Raw genomic sequence first — 16,777 nt, forward strand, 5'->3', positions numbered from 1 at the left:
ACTGTATCTCTGCAGTTTTCTTTTCTTCTCTTTGCCAAAATTCATCATCAAAATTCATCATCTCTCCCATGTCTTATTCGACTAGTAGTTGGGATTTCTGAAATGTTTATTGCTTGCCAACATTTTACTCCCTCATCTATGTTTAATGTAACACACATGCATCAATTATTCCTTTCGGGTTGCCTATCCTGACGTGACGTTTGTAGTATAGAAAGTATTTGACTCATATGTGCCACAGAAAGTATTTGACTCTAGCCACAAAATGAAGTAAATTAGAAGTGGGGGGAGAATTTCTGCCAAAATACTTGGAACCATTTCCCTGTTTGACCGCTAGGTGTTATGGGTATTATGACTCATACTGTGGTACTCTATTGTAGGCTGTGTGTAGCAGTTAGTGGTTATGATATGAAGGTTTGGCTTGGTAAGGTTTTTTTTCGCCTGGTCAGACAGCTGATGTGTTGTGCACTGAAGTCCACAAGTGAAGGTTAAAGGTGAGAGGAGGAGAGCACGTAGGTGCCAGAAGGAATTATCCCACGATCAAAGGGATCGTGCTGTTTTGAAAATGATCTGTGTTTGCGTGTGATCAGGGGTGTATTCATTCCGTTGATTCTGTTGAAAAACGTTTCTTAAAGCGAAAGCAAACGGAACCAAACGGGGATAAACATACCTGAATTTGTCCAATGGAAACTCTCATTTGCAAATGTTGGACTAATGATTACACTCTAGATCAGCTAGATGAAGGCAAGATTGAACAAGGCGGTATTGAATGTGTCAATAATGTCTGTCATCTTGATTACTCAAAAGTCTCTCAACCTGTGTTCACCTACGTTGTAAACTTTCATTCATAGGCTAGGTTGTAGCAGCCTCATGATGGGTACAAGGACAGTATCATGTAGTAGCCTAAACCTAACTTTCAGGATGAATCAAACCAGTGTAGTTTTTATTCATCAATATAAAGTATTTTCTGCGTAATGGCAATTTATGTGCATGATATGAAGTTTGCTGTAGTGACCGACTAAGCTTAATTGTAAAAGTATGCCTCAACAGAGCCATGTTTACAAAAGTGTATTATGCTGAGCACACATTTAGTTAGGCAGCCAGGACCGTAGGACGCATTGTCGGTCTAGCTCTCACTGCAGTCCAGTGCCATGGACATCTTTGAAGTTTGGCCTCTAGTAATTCAGGTGGGCAACTTTATAAAGGCCTCCTCACAATGACCTTATCATGCAAGGCTCTACAGACAGATTTAAAAATACACAGGCTATTCTTGCGTTGATGGTGTATGTATTGAAGTCAACTGGGGCGGCAAATAGCCTAGTAAGAGCATTGGGCCAGTAACTGAGAGGTTGCTGGATCAAATCCCTGAGCTGACAAGGTACAAATCTATTGTTCTGCCCCCTGAACAAGGCAGTTAATCCACTGTTCCTAGGCCGTCATTGAAAATAAGAATTTGTTCTGAATTGACTTGCCTAGTTAAATATATTTTTAAAGTGGTTCAACATTCAAATGCGTTTTGATTGACCACATAGGAGAGGCGACGGTCGGTGGAAGTCTGGCGCCACCAAGTGGACAATTATTTTAGTTCCCTTGTGGCATCAACGCTTCCTGAGATATTATATAAAAGATAACATGTTATGTCAATATTAATTATTTCTTCAACCCCTATTTGCTAGATTATTATTCCAATTTAGCTGTAAATCTGGTTTGAACTCAATAAGGATTTGTCTCGTTTCAGATTGGAGGGCGGATGTCCACGTCACTTTGGAACCTTCCAATGTGTTACATTGTAACAGTGAAAAGTGTCTTTTCCCGACGTTGATCAAATCCCAGTCTATGCCACCATTTTTTAAAAATAGCATCATCTTTGATATTTGTTGTAAAGTGTACAGAGCTCATTTAGGTGTAACCTTTACCGGATTTAACGTGTCTGAGAACGGCACCTTCCTCCCGAAAGCATTGCGGTATCGCTTCTCGGCCTTTTGGCTAAGATCAAGTGTAGTATCTGTTCTTATCAGTTTAATATCTGATACGTCCCCTATCTGGGGACCATATATTAAATTGATTTTTGGAATAGGGAGATGGAATAGGGGCTTGCTCCGTCCACTCCACGCATCGACCTGGTATTGCAGTACCTCCAGGAACGGTGCACCCCCTGCCGTTGTAAATATAAATTGGACGAAGTTAACCGGATGTTACTTTTATTAGAATCATTACGTTTGAGCAAGTCTGTCAATGATGCCTAGAAAGTGGTGAAGCCATTTTATGCCGTTTGTATGTGTATAAAATGATGTACAAAAATACAGATGAGCTGTTTAAAAAGGAAATGCAACAAAACTTCCAGAAGAAAACACCTGTTCTCACTTGCACCAACGAAACGAGACAAATCGTTATTGAGTTAAAACCAGATTTACTGCTAAACTGGAATAAAAATCTATCAAATAGGGGTGTGGGAAACCATTTGCAGATAACAATATTGACATAACATTTGATATTTTAAAAAATATCTCAGGTAAAATAATTGTCCACTTGGTGGCGCCAGACTTCCACCGACCGTCGCCTTGTTCAAGCTATGTGTTCAATCAAAATGCATTTTAATGTTGAACCACTCGACTTCATTACATAGTACATCATCAACACAAATAATGTATGAAATAAAAATAGTCTATATATTTTTTTAATCTGTCTGTAGAGCCTTGCATGATAAGGTCATTGTAGGGAGGCCTTTATAAAGTTGCCCTCCTAAATTACTAGAGGCCAAACTTCAAAGATGTCCATGGCACTGGACTGCAGTGAGAGCTAGACCGACAATGCGTCCTACGGTCCTGGCTGCCTAACTAAATGTGTGCTTCGCATAATACACGTTTGCAAACATGGCACTTTTGAGGCACACTTTTAAAATTAGGCTTAGTCAGTCACTACAGCAAACTTCATATCATGCACATAAAATACCAATAGGCCTATTGGGTTGGAGAGCATCTATCTACTCACGAAATACTGTATATCGATGAATAAAACATGCACTGCTTTGTTTCATACTGAAAGTTGTCAGAATTCAAGTTCCATCCATGAAATATTGGAATGTGGAGAAAAAGTGTCCAATAGTGGTTGAACTATAATCCTACAAATCTACTTTCATTCTCACTAATCGTGAAACTGTATGACAACAGTCCAGTCGTCGTGAACCGTGCGCCAGGCTCCAGGTTTAACCTGCTACATAAGTTCCCAAATGATTACAATAGGCTACATGTCCAAAATGATCGCTAAAATAAATGTATGTGGGTATTACTGACAGACGGCTCCAGATCGTTGCTGATACTAATTGTAAAATAAAAGCCTGGGCGTATAATCGAACCCTTCTAAATCGCATGTTTTCAGCTCGGCAGGTTTAGCCCTACGGAAGCCTGTAGCTTGGGGCTCCAAATTTCATACAAGCGAATCATGACCGCACACAATCAGAATTCTGAATAATGGCACAGTTATGTATAACCTACTTGACCGTGGAAAAATCCATTTAATATATTGTCCCCAGATAGGGGACATATCAGATATTAAACTGATAAGAACAGATTTATTTTATTTTGGAAAAATGGTTATTGTCGCAGGGTTTCTTAAAATAGCTCATACTTTTAACATAATCAATTGTACGCTTTAAAACGACATAATATGCATAAACAACTGCATTGAAACATTATATGTTAAAAGTACATGTTATTAAAAGAGGTCTTCTCTCCTTTGTGCAGGAATGAGGTGAGTCCTTATCAAACTTGCCTCCTCCTGCTCTTCCGAATCAACTCCGCCCCCATCCTTCAGGGCCCAGAAGAGATCCCTCCCCTAGGCGTTGCAGCGCTGTCAGGCCGGGACCTTAGATGGTGTTGGTGATACTTTGTCTGGGGTCGAGGCTCTATTTTGTCCATACCACCTCAGGGCTTCCGTAGCTATCAAGGCCACTGTCTGATGGGTGGTCTCCATGCGTTTCCCTACCAACAAGTTGTCAGAGGACCACAGTGCGTCCTTCAGACACGTGAGGGTGAGCCAGAGCTTGGTGGAATCGGCCTTCAGGCCACCCGTTACAGCAGGAGCTGAGGTGTTGTGTCCTGAGCTGAGGCGTGGTGTCCTGAGCTGAGGCGTGGTGTCCTGAGCTGAGGCGTGGTGTCCTGAGCTGAGGCGTGGTGTCCTGAGCTGAGGCGTGGTGTCCTCCCCTGCTGGCAGACACGAGGAGATCAGGGGGCTTCTTTCCACAGGTCTCTGGTTTATTTCATTGCAGTTACTCTTCTCTTCCTTATAGTTTCTTAATGTTTGGTATCTGTTTTGATATTTACATTTACATTAGTGGTACATATAGAGAGGAGACTGGGACAGGCCTTTCTCCAGTATTAACACTAAAGCTCACCACACCTCCTCCTCTTCCTCCTCCTAACTCACGGTGGAGGTATATGACTAGAATAACCTCATCAGGCCTTTCTCCAGTATTACCACTAAAGCTCACCACATCTCCTCTTCCTCATCTTTGTCCAACCTCTTCATCCTCTTCTTTTGTTTCCTCCTCTCGACTCATTTATTTAACTAGGCAAGTCAGTTAAGAACTAATTCTTATTTACAATGACAGCCTACCGACCGGGCAAAACCCGGACGACACTGGGCCAATTGTGCGCCGCAGTATGGGACTCCTAATCACGGCCGGTTGTGATACAGCCTGGAATCAAACCAGGGTTTGGAGTGACGCTTCTAGCCTTAGACCGCTGCGCTACTCGGGAGCCCAACAATACCCAATCACTTACCTACCAATTTAAATCAACCTTTTAAGTATAATTCCTCTTGTATTCCCTGAACATCCAAACATAGAAGTGGATAATAGCTTTCAGACAGGCTGTGGCCTGCAAAACTGTGCTTTCAGACAGGCTGTGTCCTGCAAAACTGTGCTTTCAGACAGACAGGCTGTGGCCTGCAAAACTGTGCTTTTATCTGCGAGATATTGAATCTCAATCGTCTTACTAATAACTTTTAGAATTCTAATTGAATGGAGAAGCAGCCTACATCCTCTTGATTTTTATCATCTTAGTTGTATCTCGTGTGAAGTTTCAGACGCATGTGATTGTAACAGACATCCAAGATGTCAGTGGATTGACCGAATGAAGACAGACTTTGTTTTACTGTACCAGTGCTTGTGAATAAAAAAAATCTTTCTTGAGGAACTATTTCTTCACAATTTTTTTACAGAAGGATGTTCAGAGAACAACCAGCCCATTGTTGGACCAGGCTTTATTCTCACTTTCTACTGGTTCTCTTATGTAGGTGTAGCAGACTGTCTCAGAGGAGAGTACCACGTTGCAGGTGTAGCAGACTGTCTCAGTGGAGAGTACCACGTTGCAGGTGTAGCAGACTGTCTGAGAGGAGAGTACCACGTTGCAGGTGTAGCAGACTGTCTCAGAGGAGAGTACCACGTTGCAGGTGTAGCAGACTGTCTCAGAGGAGAGTACCACGTTGCAGGTGTAGCAGACTGTCTGAGAGGAGAGTACCACGTTGCAGGTGTAGCAGACTGTCTCAGAGGAGAGTACCACGTTGCAGGTACACAGTGGCGTGCTAAAGTATTCACCCCCTTGGCATTTCTCCTATTTTGTTGCCTTACAACCTGGATGATCAGTGGAAACAGGAGGCACTTGAGCTTAATTTCGAGTCTCATAGCAAAGGGTCTGAATACTTCTGTTTTTTATACACTGATCAAAAAATAAAGGGAACACTTAAACAACACAATGTAACTCCAAGTCAATCACACTTCTGTGAAATCAAACTGTCCACTTAGGAAGCAACACTGATTGACAATACATTTCACATGCTGTTGTGCAAATGGAATAGACAACAGGTGGAAATTATAGGCAATTAGCAAGACACCCCCAATAAAGGAGTGGTTCTGCAGGTGGTGACCACAGATCACTTCTCAGTTCCTATGCTTCCTGGCTGATGTTTTGGTCACTTTTGAATGCTGGCGGTGCTTTCACTCTAGTGGTAGCATGAGACGGAGTCTACAACCCACACAAGTGGCTCAGGTAGGTTTCCTCTAGAGCAGCGATGTTTTGGGGCAGTTGCTGGGCAACACGGACTTTCAACTCCCTCCAAAGATTTTCTATGGTGTTGAGATCTGGAGACTGGGCAACGAAGCCACTCCTTCGTTGTCCGGGCGGTGTATTTGGGATCATTGTCATGCTGACAGACCCAGCCACGTTTCATCTTCAATGCCCTTGCTGATGGAAGGAGGTTTTCACTCAAAATATCACGATACATGGCCCCATTCATTCTTTCCTTTACACGGATCAGTTGTCCTGGTCCCTTTGCAGAAAAACAGCCCCAAAGCATGTTTCCACCCCCATGCTTCACAGTAGGTATGGTGTTCTTTGGATGCAACTCAGCATTCTTTGTCCTCCAAACACTACGAGTTGAGTTTTTACCAAAAAGTTATATTTTGGGTTTCATCTGACCATTTGACATTCTCCCAATCTTCTTCTGGATCATCCAAATGCTCTCTAGCAGACTTCAGACGGGCCTGGACATGTACTGGCTTAAGCAGGGGGACACGTCTGGCACTGCAGGATTTGAGTCCCTGGCGGCGTAGTGTGTTACTGATGGTAGGCTTTGTTACTTTGGTCCCAGCTCTCTGCAGGTCATTCACTTGGTCCCCCCGTGTGGTTCTGAGATTTTTGCTCACCGTTCTTGTGATCATTTTGACCCCACGGGGTGAGATCTTGCGTGGAGCCCCAGATCGAGGGAGATTATCAGTGGTCTTGTATGTCTTCCATATACTAATAATTGCTCCCACAGTTGATTTCTTCAAACCAAGCTGCTTACCTATTGCAGATTGTCTTCCCAGCCTGGTGTAGGTCTACAATTTTGTTTCTGGTGTCCTTTGACAGCTCTTTGGTCTTGGCCATAGTGGAGTTTGGAGTGTGACTATTTGAGGTTGTGGACAGGTGTCTTATATACTGATAACAAGTTCAAACAGGTGCCATTAATACAGGTAACGAGTGGAGGACAGAGGAGCCTCTTAAAGAAGAAGTTACAGGTCTGTGAGAGCCAGAAATCTTGCTTGTTTGTAGGTGACCAAATACTTATTTTCCACCATAATTTGCAAATAAATAATTAAAAATCCTACAATGTGATTTTCTGGATTTTTTTTCTCATTTTGTCTGTCATAGTTGAAGTCTACCAATGATGAAAATTACAGACCTCTCATCTTTTTAAGTGGGAGAACTTGCACAATTGGTGGCTGACTAAATACTTTTTTGCCCCACTGTACATACAAAACCATGCTCTTTCCATGACAGACTGACCAGGTGAATCCAGGTGAAAGCTAACCCTAACCCTTATTGATGTCTCTTGTTAAATCCACTTCGATCGGTGTAGATGAAGGGGAGGAGACCGGGTTAAAGAGGAAGGGGAGTAGACTGGGTTAAAGATGCAGGGGAGGAGACCGGTTAAAGATGAAGGGGAGGAGACCGGGTTAAAGAGGAAGGGGAGGAGACCGGGTTAAAGAGGAAGGGGAGGAGACCGGGTTAAAGAGGAAGGGGAGGAGACCGGGTTAAAGAGGAAGGGGAGGAGACCGGGTTAAAGAGGAAGGGGAGGAGACCGGGTTAAAGAGGAAGGGGAGGAGACCGGGTTAAAGAGGAAGGGGAGGAGACCGGGTTAAAGAGGAAGGGGAGGAGACCGGGTTAAAGAGGAAGGGGAGGAGACCGGGTTAAAGAGGAAGGGGAGGAGACCGGGTTAAAGAGGAAGGGGAGGAGACCGGGTTAAAGAGGAAGGGGAGGAGACCGGGTTAAAGAGGAAGGGGAGGAGACCGGGTTAAAGAGGAAGGGGAGGAGACCGGGTTAAAGAGGAAGGGGAGGAGACCGGGTTAAAGAGGAAGGGGAGGAGACCGGGTTAAAGAGGAAGGGGAGGAGACCGGGTTAAAGAGGAAGGGGAGGAGACCGGGTTAAAGAGGAAGGGGAGGAGACGCTTTCAACACCTTGTAGAGTCAACATGGGGCCAGCATCCCTGTGGAACGCTTTCAACACCTTGTAGAGTCCAGGAATAATAATGACTGGTTATGCCCTGCTATTGTTTTAATTTGGATTTTATTTTTGTACCCAAATATACTTTATTTGAGTCTGTTCTGAGGGCAAAAGGGGGTGCAACTCAATATTAGGAAGGTGTTCCTAATGTTTTGTACACTCAGTTTACAGGCCTAAATAGTGATAAAGCAGGATCATTTGCATCTGTTAAATCTACCCTTCAGAATGACTTCGATAGCAACAGTTCGATAACAACTATTTAGTTTTGAAGTGGAGACCTTTCGACAATCATTCTCACGATAGCTCATTGGTACCAACAGTCAGTGACAACTATCATAGCTATTTTTCCAGTAGGATGTGCTGCCAAGCCTATTGTTTTCTTTCTTCTGATCGTGGATATGACATCGATGATCTGACATTGTTTTAAAGGAACAGACAAACCTTGCAATGCAAGTTGAACAAAATTTGGTTATCATGACGACATAATATTGTGGTTTGAAATTTCACCCTCGAAACAAGTTAAGACCTTTTTTTTTCTCCAAATCCAATGTATTTCCCCGTTATGCTCTGGGCGCAATTAGCAGATCAACCCATAAATAACATTAAAATACATCATTTGTTATTCTAAAATGCATTAAAAAAATATTCTTAAAACAGTGATTTTATTAAATTAGGTGGATAAAATAAGACAACTTTAATCTTTAATATTGTTTATATTTCCATTACCAATCCTGAAAATGTGCTGTGAAAAAGAAAAACAAGTGATAATAACCCAGTACAACCTTCTTTCCTAAATACATTTGGTCTGTTTCTCACCTCACTTGATACAAGCCGTGCAAAGTTATGCCAAGGAGACCTAGAGTGATTGTTGCTTCAACTCAGTGGAAGCGATTATACTGGGTTTCTCAGTGTAGCAGTGCTGCTCTAGGATCAGTTTAGTCTTTTTCTGATCATAATGAATAAGAAGGGGGGGGGGCATCTGATTCTAGATCAGCGTATCTACTCAGACGTTTTGTGAACATAGGCCCAGGATGAAATGGTCAGCGCCGTGTTTACTACTTGACCCTACGGCTATTTATTTAAATGCAAAATGTAAAATACAAAATGTATTTTCCTTCGTCAAACAGTAACAATTAAATTTTGTTTGACAGATCATTTATTTTAAAAGATCAAATTAAATTCATTCTAGGATTGGGAAAAAAAACAAGTTTGATGCTGGGTTTTCGCATCTCATTATGGGAGGTGAAACATTTTGGTATCCAGAACACAGTCTTATTGGTCAGTCAGTTTCGAGGAATCGTTGAAGGAATTTCTAACGAGGAGAAACAACCCTGTTGAAATCAGACGTTCCTCGTCAAACCATTCAACACTTCTTTTCAGAATCGAGTTTGTGTGCGGCTGGCGGCGGGCGACATAAGGGTGGTTATCATTGGATGGCTCTGGGCAGTAGAATAGGTCATAGGTCATGCCCTGAGGGGGCTTGGTGGAGCAGAGCGGAGGGGGAATGGGGACAGACATTGGAACCCTACTAAATGCCACCCTATCCCCTATATAAAGGGTTCTACATAGGGAACAGGGTGTCGTTTGAGACAGAAATCGGGTTGGTGTCACGTCACATGAAGTCCTCGTAGTCTTGTGCGTAACCTCCATCGAACTCTCCGTAGTCCGATAGGTCATCCTTCATCTTGGACTTCATCCCTCCGGCAGCAACCACACCTTTCTTTTTCTTCTTCCCTTTATTCAGCTGCTGTTGGAAATAAAGACGGATTCGTTTTGTCTTATGACAGTCATTCATTTTATCATCATGTCCATTAGGGCACGCCTCAGTCTGTTTTCTTCCGTTTGATGCCTAATGAACATGACCCGGACTGAATACCGGTCTAAGTAGACCATGGATACTGGTGATAAATGTCTCTGTATGTAACCATTTTAAAAGCTTGCTTTTGGTTTATTTGTAAATAAAGCATGTCAGTTTTGTCACAGATTTTTTTTTTTAAACTTTTTTTTTTGTCTGTCATTTTGAAAAAGAACATAATAAAAAACCCACTAACCTTTTCCTGTTTCTGTTTTTCACTTAGTAAGACTGTGGGAGTTGCTGACTTTCTTCAAGTCCTCTACCTCCACTGTAACATAAGAGATGCACAGTTAAAACAGTATTTCATATAATACAGGAACAGCCTCATTGACCGTTGAGATGCATGACCAATAACATCGGTTACTTTTCAAACGGTATATTATTAAATCAATACTTACATGAGAGACGGAGGTCTCGAAACAAGGACTCTAGGAAGCCGGAATAGTGTATTGAAGTCTCAAAAGGTGATTTCTTGTCTTTTAACAACTTTTCAAACTCTGAACTCATCTTTAGAAGACGGGCTTATGGCATCAATTCCTTTTACGTTGTTGACGACACCTGATTTGAGAAGGAAAGAATGATTTGAGCACCAATGATATGAAGCTTTCCACAGGCAACTGGTGTTGACAATGTCTAAAACTCTTGATACTTAAACCAGACATTTTACAATATAAATCACAGATTCTCTGTAAAGCTTTCTATGAATCTGTAACACAGTGCCTTGCGAAAGTATTCGGCCCCCTTGAACTTTGCGACCTTTTGCCACATTTTGGGCTTCAAACATAAAGATATAAAACTGTATTTTTTTGTGAAGAATCAACAACAAGTGGGACACAATCATGAAGTGGAACGACATTTATTGGATATTTCAAACTTTTTTAACAAATCAAAAACTGAAAAATTGGGCGTGCAAAATTATTCAGCCCCTTTACTTTCAGTGCAGCAAACTCTCTCCAGAAGTTCAGTGAGGATCTCTGAATGATCCAATGTTGACCTAAATGACTAATGATGATAAATACAACCCACCTGTGTGTAATCAAGTCTCCATATAAATGCACCTGCACTGTGATAGTCTCAGAGGTCCGTTAAAAGCGCAAGAGAGCATGTGTCTCACTTGTTGTTGATTCTTCACAAAAAAATACAGTTTTATATCTTTATGTTTGAAGCCTGAAATGTGGCAAAAGGTCGCAAAGTTCAAGGGGGCCGAATACTTTCGCAAGGCACTGTATGTGTAGACTGTCAGCCTTAAATATTTGTCATTCAACATACTTTTGGTAATGTAGTGTATGTGGACACCTGCTTGTCGAACATCTCATTCTAAAATCATGGGCATTTAATATGCAGTTGGTCCCCCCTTTGCTGCTATAACAGCCTCCACTCTTCTGGGAAGACTTTCCACTAGATGTTGGAACATTGCTGCTATAACAGCCTCAACTCTTCTGGGAAGGCTTTCCACTAGATGTTGGTACATTGCTGCAGGGGGACTTGATTCCATTCAGCCACAAGAGCATTAGTGAGGTCGGGCACTGATGTTGGGCGATTAGGCACGCAGTCAGCATTCCAATTCATCCCGAAGGCTTTCGATGGGATTGAGGTCAGGTCTCTGTGCAGTCAAGTTCTAAACACACTGATCGACTAACCATTTCTGCATGGACCTCGCTTTGTGCACGGGGGTATTCATGCTGAAAGAGCCTTCCCATATATTACCTCAATTATCTCGACACTGGTGCCCCCGCACATTGACTCTGTACCGTAATACCCTGTATATAGCCTCCACATTGACTCTGTACCGTAATACCCTGTATATAGCCTCCACATTGACTCTGTACCGTAATACCCTGTATATAGCCTCCACATTGACTCTGTACCGTAATACCCTGTATATAGCCTCCACATTGACTCTGTACCGTAATACCCTGTATATAGCCTCCACATTGACTCTGTACCGTAATACCCTGTATATAGCCTCCACATTGACTCTGTACCGTAATACCCTGTATATAGCCTCCACATTGACTCTGTACCGTAATACCCTGTATATAACCTCCACATTGACTGTACCGTAATACCCTGTATATAGCCCTGCTGTTGTAATTTACTGCTGCGCTTTAATTATTTGTTATTGTTATCTCATACTCTTTTTGTAGGTACTTTCTTAAAACTGCATTGTTGGTTAAGGACTTGTAAACATTTCACTGTAAGGTCTACTACACCTGTTGTATTCAGCATTTCTCTGTGAGGTCTACTACACCTGTTGTATTCAGCATTTCACTGTGAGGTCTACTACACCTGTTGTATTCAGCATTTCTCTGTGAGGTCTACTACACCTGTTGTATTCAGCATTTCACTGTAAGGTCTACTACACCTGTTGTATTCAGCATTTCACTGTGAGGTCTACTACACCTGTTGTATTCAGCATTTCACTGTAAGGTCTACTACACCTGTTGTATTCAGCATTTCACTGTAAGGTCTACTACACCTGTTGTATTCAGCATTTCACTGTAAGATCTACTACACCTGTTGTATTCAGCATTTCACTGTAAGGTCTACTACACCTGTTGTATTCAGCATTACACTGTAAGATCTACTACACCTGTTGTATTCAGCATTACACTGTAAGGTCTACTACACCTGTTGTATTCAGCATTACACTGTAAGATCTACTACACCTGTTGTATTCAGCATTTCACTGTAAGGTCTACTACACCTGTTGTATTCAGCATTTCACTGTAAGGTGAACTGTAACATTTGATTTAGAGGGATACAGGGTGTGTACATTATTAGGCTTTTGCGTCAGGTCAGACCTAAAAAAAAAAATACCTGGTCCAACTGAGGTCCTGTCCTTCTTACCTGGAATCTCTGTTTCTTCTCTGTCATCTCAGTCACTCTGCTGATTAAAGACTGTTCCGCTCCCTGCATCTTCTTCATCTCCTGTTTCAGGTTCCCCTGCAAGACAAAAACACAGTGCCGTCATCCTGCCGTCAATAGAAAACATGCTTTAGCTCTCTGGAACACGTATTTATACTATAACGCGTGTGATATGTTTATTCACCACTAACGATCCTTAGACAACATTAATACTATGGCTCATACAACTGGGATGTGATCAGGTATTTTGTGGTGTGTTGGTATGTGTGTTTGGTAAACACTCCTCTGTTTCTCACCCTCAGCTCCCTCTCGGCCTCTCTGATGCTGACGCAAGCGTGGTCCCGGTGCGACCCGATCACGGTACACACGGTACAGACACACACACTACACTGACGGCAGTAGATTCGGTTCATCTCCTGGTGTTCCGGGCACCTGATGACAATGTAAGTTATACTTCAGCTTGCTGCCAGTTGTTTAATGATTTGTCATATAATAAATTAAATAAAACAATCGTCAACTTTAAATGAAATGTTGAAACACAAAGTATTTACAGGAATTCAAGACTTTACTGCAAATACCGTCCAAAGTTGTTAGGAATTTCACTTTGTGCAGCTCAGAAAAGGAAATTCAATTGAGATTCTCCCCAAATAAGAGTGAAACTTTACCTCCAGGGTGAGGTGTCCTCCACAGGGGGTACCAGGGTGTGGCTCTGGAAGACAGGGGACTCCAGGTGAGGCCGGAGGTGGTCGGAGCACATGGAGGCTCCACACACCAGGCAGGTCTTCACCGCAGGGAGAGAGCCCTGGCTGGGGCAATAGTGGCAGTGTAGGAAGGTCTCCCTAGAGGTTTGACGAGCCAGGCTGGGGGACAGGTTGGTACGTCCAGGGGACAGGTTGTTGGTAGCACGGGTAGGAGAGGTGGAGGTGCCGATTGGACCAGATCTGTTGGAGATCTCTGGAAGAGGCTCCCGCTCAGCTTCAACAGGCTTCTCCTTCGTAGGGGTGACTAAACGTAAATGGTTGTTATGGTCGTTTCAGCAGGATTCTTGGCGGGTGTGTACGGATCTCTTGCAGGGGGTAGAGGTGGGTCCAGCTCAACGATGGTGCTTCTTCTTGGCGATGTGTTGGTCATGTGACCTGCTGCTGCTTCAGGTGATTTTCTAGGGTCATTCAGTGGTTCTCTTGTAAGAGGTTCTGTTGCAGCAGGGGGTTCGTCCAGCTCAATGGGTGGGTCTCTCCTAGGGGACCTAGACCTATCACGTGTCAGGTCCGGACCTCTGACGGCGACGGACGCAGTACTAGGCGGTTTGGTTGCTAAGGAGAATGGTGCTGCTGGCACCTCCTCCTCACTGGACAACTCGACGTCAGACAACGTGTTCTGATTGGCTGAAGAGGAGGAAGAGGAAGTGGCGGGTCTCTTACGGTCACCAGACCTTCCCCTGGAGTGGGAGGAAGAGGAGCTGCCAGTGGCTTGTCTCTTGTTGTCGTGAAGATGGCCTCCTGGGACAGGAGAACTGGCTGGTCTCTTCCCTAACAGACGCTTGGATTGAGAGATGGAGGCTCTCTTCCCAAGGGTCCAGCCCGCCGAATTGATCTCAATGACATCCTCTTCATTGGCTCTGCCTTCTATACCCAACACAACATACATAACACAAATAAATTAGTAGTGATTAAGCCTACTTAGGTTACATCAAAAGGACACAAACCTAGCTAAATCAAATTGTATTTGTCACAGCACAGAATACAACAGGTGTAGACTTTAAGCGAAATGCTTGCTTTACAAGCCCTTCCCAATGATGCAGAGTTACAAAATGATGGGAAATACCATAAATATCATATTATTTTAAGATAGAATAAGGTCGATTTTAAGGCAAGTCAATGGACTTCAGTAGACTTTGACCTGTGTCGTTGCTCGTGTGCGTCAGTCAATATAGCGTAATATTGTTGTTAATGTTTCTATCATAGCCAAGTCATCACCACCATATTAAAACAATGTGTTAACGATGTGTTATTGTTTTAAACTGTAGGCCTAGTACCATTACACAGGTACATCTTCCCCAGCAGTAGCCTAACTTTGGAAATGTTCGTTCCCATGACTAGTCAGCGAACCTGGGGTGTATTTATTACGTCTTGGAACGGGAAACCGTTTACCGTTTATGAACCAAACAGAGCAAACGGAATGAAGCGTGGAGGGACCTATCAGAATTGGTCCAATATTAAATTCTCGTTTTCGTTGCAAAAGGTTTTCCGTTTGAAATAAACGGTTTGTGTTACAAAACGTTTTGTAACAGAATCGGCGTAATGAATAAACCCCTGTATCGTTGTCCCCAGCCTAATTGCGCATGGGCAGAAGTGTCTGGTGAATTCGGGAAGTTACCTGTGGCTGAGCTGGTGCGTGTATGTGCAGGCGCTTCATGTCGCCACGGACTTGCGGTAGTGTCTCTCTTGAACCCCACCGGTAATGTCTTGTACTCCTCCTTGCACTCGGGGCAGTAGTATGGACCGGTGGGCGAACCACTCCATAACTCCTGTATACAGCAGTAGCAGAAAATATGTTTGCATCTCAGCGCAGTCGGATTCCGACATATACCGTGGCACAAAGGACACACCGAGGGCTCGCAGTCCGGGGTCGGCAACGACTGACCCATTTTGCCCAGTAAAAAACTATATTTGTTACGTTTTTTTGTCAACAACACGACAGGCTCGAACTCCAGGAAACGAAACCGTAAAATTAGGAGGAGCCAAGTGTTTGAATTACGTCCCCAGTGTAGTCCTGCACACTGCGCCCCACTCTTAAAGGTACAGGAAAACAATGTCTTCTCTGACCCAAATACATGTAGCTCGTTAGGTCGACAGATCAAACTACGCAGAGGTCTGCACTAGTGTCATCATTTGAAGAAAACATACACACGAGGAAAAAGCATGCGTACCTGTTGCCCTACCCGGCAGTTTCAGGATGGCTGTGATTGTAAGGTACCCAAGGGGTTAAAATCATACTGGCCTCTCACCATTTTAACGTCACATGAAATACATTTTGAATGGCTTGTAAACATAGATTGTGGAAGTTAATCTCTGAACATAGGTCTACTCTAACCTTTCAATTATTTCTTCATCTGGTTTACTAAACAATTCCAATACGTGTTCTGTGTTTCATTCATAGTTTAAATTCTCCAAAGTGGCCTGGGCTTCTGGAGCTCAGACGTGCAGTAGTACGTGTAGAAACAGATAGGTCGCGTTTTGAAGTGTCTGTCCTATAGCAGGTCGCGTTTTGAAGTTTCTGTCCAATAGCAGGCCACGTTTTGAAGTGTCTGTCCTATAGCAGGCCACGTTTTGAAGTGTCTGTCCTATAGCAGGCCACGTTTTGAAGTGTCTGTCCTATAGCAGGCCACGTTTTGAAGTGTCTGTCCTATAGCAGGCCACGTTTTGAAGTGTCTATCCAATAGCAGGTCTCGTTTTGAAGTGTCTGTCCTATAGCAGGCCACGTTTTGAAGTGTCTTGTCCAATAGCAGGCCACGTTTTGAAGTGTCTGTCCTATAGCAGGCCACGTTTTGAAGTGTCTGTCCTATAGCAGGCCACGTTTTGAAGTGTCTGTCCTATAGCAGGCCACGTCGTGAAGTGTCTGTCCTATAGCAGGTCTCGTTTTGAAGTGTCTGTCCTATAGCAGGTCTCGTTTTGAAGTGTCTGTCCTATAGCAGGCCACGTTTTGAAGTGTCTTTCCTATAGCAGGCCACGTTTTGAAGTGTCTGTCCTATAGCAGGCCACGTTTTGAAGTGTCTGTCCTATAGCAGGCCACGTTTTGAAGTGTCTGTCCTATAGCAGGTCGCGTTTTGAAGTGTCTGTCCTATAGCAGGCCACGTTTTGAAGTGTCTGTCCTATAGCAGGCCACGTTTTGAAGTGTCTGTCCTATAGCAGGTCGCGTTTTGAAGTGTGTCCTATAGCAGGCCACGTTTTGAAGTGTCTGTCCTATAGCGGGCCACGTTTTGAAGTGTCTGTCCTATAGCAGGCCACGTTTTGAA

At 43.3% G+C, this 16,777-nt stretch overlaps 1 protein-coding gene, 1 non-coding gene and 1 pseudogene across 2 annotated transcripts; 1 reads left to right on the top strand and 2 right to left on the bottom strand.

Moving 5' to 3' along the window:
• Nucleotides 1-1,963: 1,963 nt before the first annotated feature.
• Nucleotides 1,964-2,154, top strand: LOC139383752 (U2 spliceosomal RNA). The gene has a single exon (XR_011628783.1). It is a non-coding gene; the product is annotated as a U2 spliceosomal RNA (small nuclear RNA).
• Nucleotides 2,155-3,433: 1,279 nt separating this feature from the next.
• On the bottom strand, nt 3,434-3,591 carry LOC139383481 (U2 spliceosomal RNA; annotated as a pseudogene).
• Nucleotides 3,592-10,328: 6,737 nt separating this feature from the next.
• On the bottom strand, nt 10,329-15,935 carry LOC139376368 (E3 ubiquitin-protein ligase rnf146-like). Its single transcript, XM_071118846.1, has 5 exons — nt 15,139-15,935; nt 13,428-14,387; nt 13,059-13,194; nt 12,745-12,840; nt 10,329-10,452 (listed from the first exon to the last, which is right to left on the bottom strand). Exons 1-2 carry the CDS (start codon nt 15,407-15,409, stop codon nt 13,768-13,770), a joined length of 891 nt encoding a protein of 296 aa, XP_070974947.1. The 5' UTR covers nt 15,410-15,935; the 3' UTR covers nt 10,329-10,452; nt 12,745-12,840; nt 13,059-13,194; nt 13,428-13,767.
• Nucleotides 15,936-16,777: the final 842 nt, after the last annotated feature.

Source organism: Oncorhynchus clarkii, chromosome 2 (assembly GCF_045791955.1).
Source record: "Oncorhynchus clarkii lewisi isolate Uvic-CL-2024 chromosome 2, UVic_Ocla_1.0, whole genome shotgun sequence".
NCBI classification, from domain to species: domain Eukaryota; kingdom Metazoa; phylum Chordata; class Actinopteri; order Salmoniformes; family Salmonidae; genus Oncorhynchus; species Oncorhynchus clarkii.

Coding starts and splice junctions, on each gene's coding strand:
- LOC139376368 (XM_071118846.1), bottom strand. CDS start 15,409: ATGGGTCAGTCGTTGCCGACCCCGGACTGCGAGCCCTCGGTGTGTCCT. Junction 14,388..15,138: donor ACGCACCAGCTCAGCCACAG/GTAACTTCCCGA, acceptor TGTTGGGTATAG/AAGGCAGAGCCAATGAAGAG.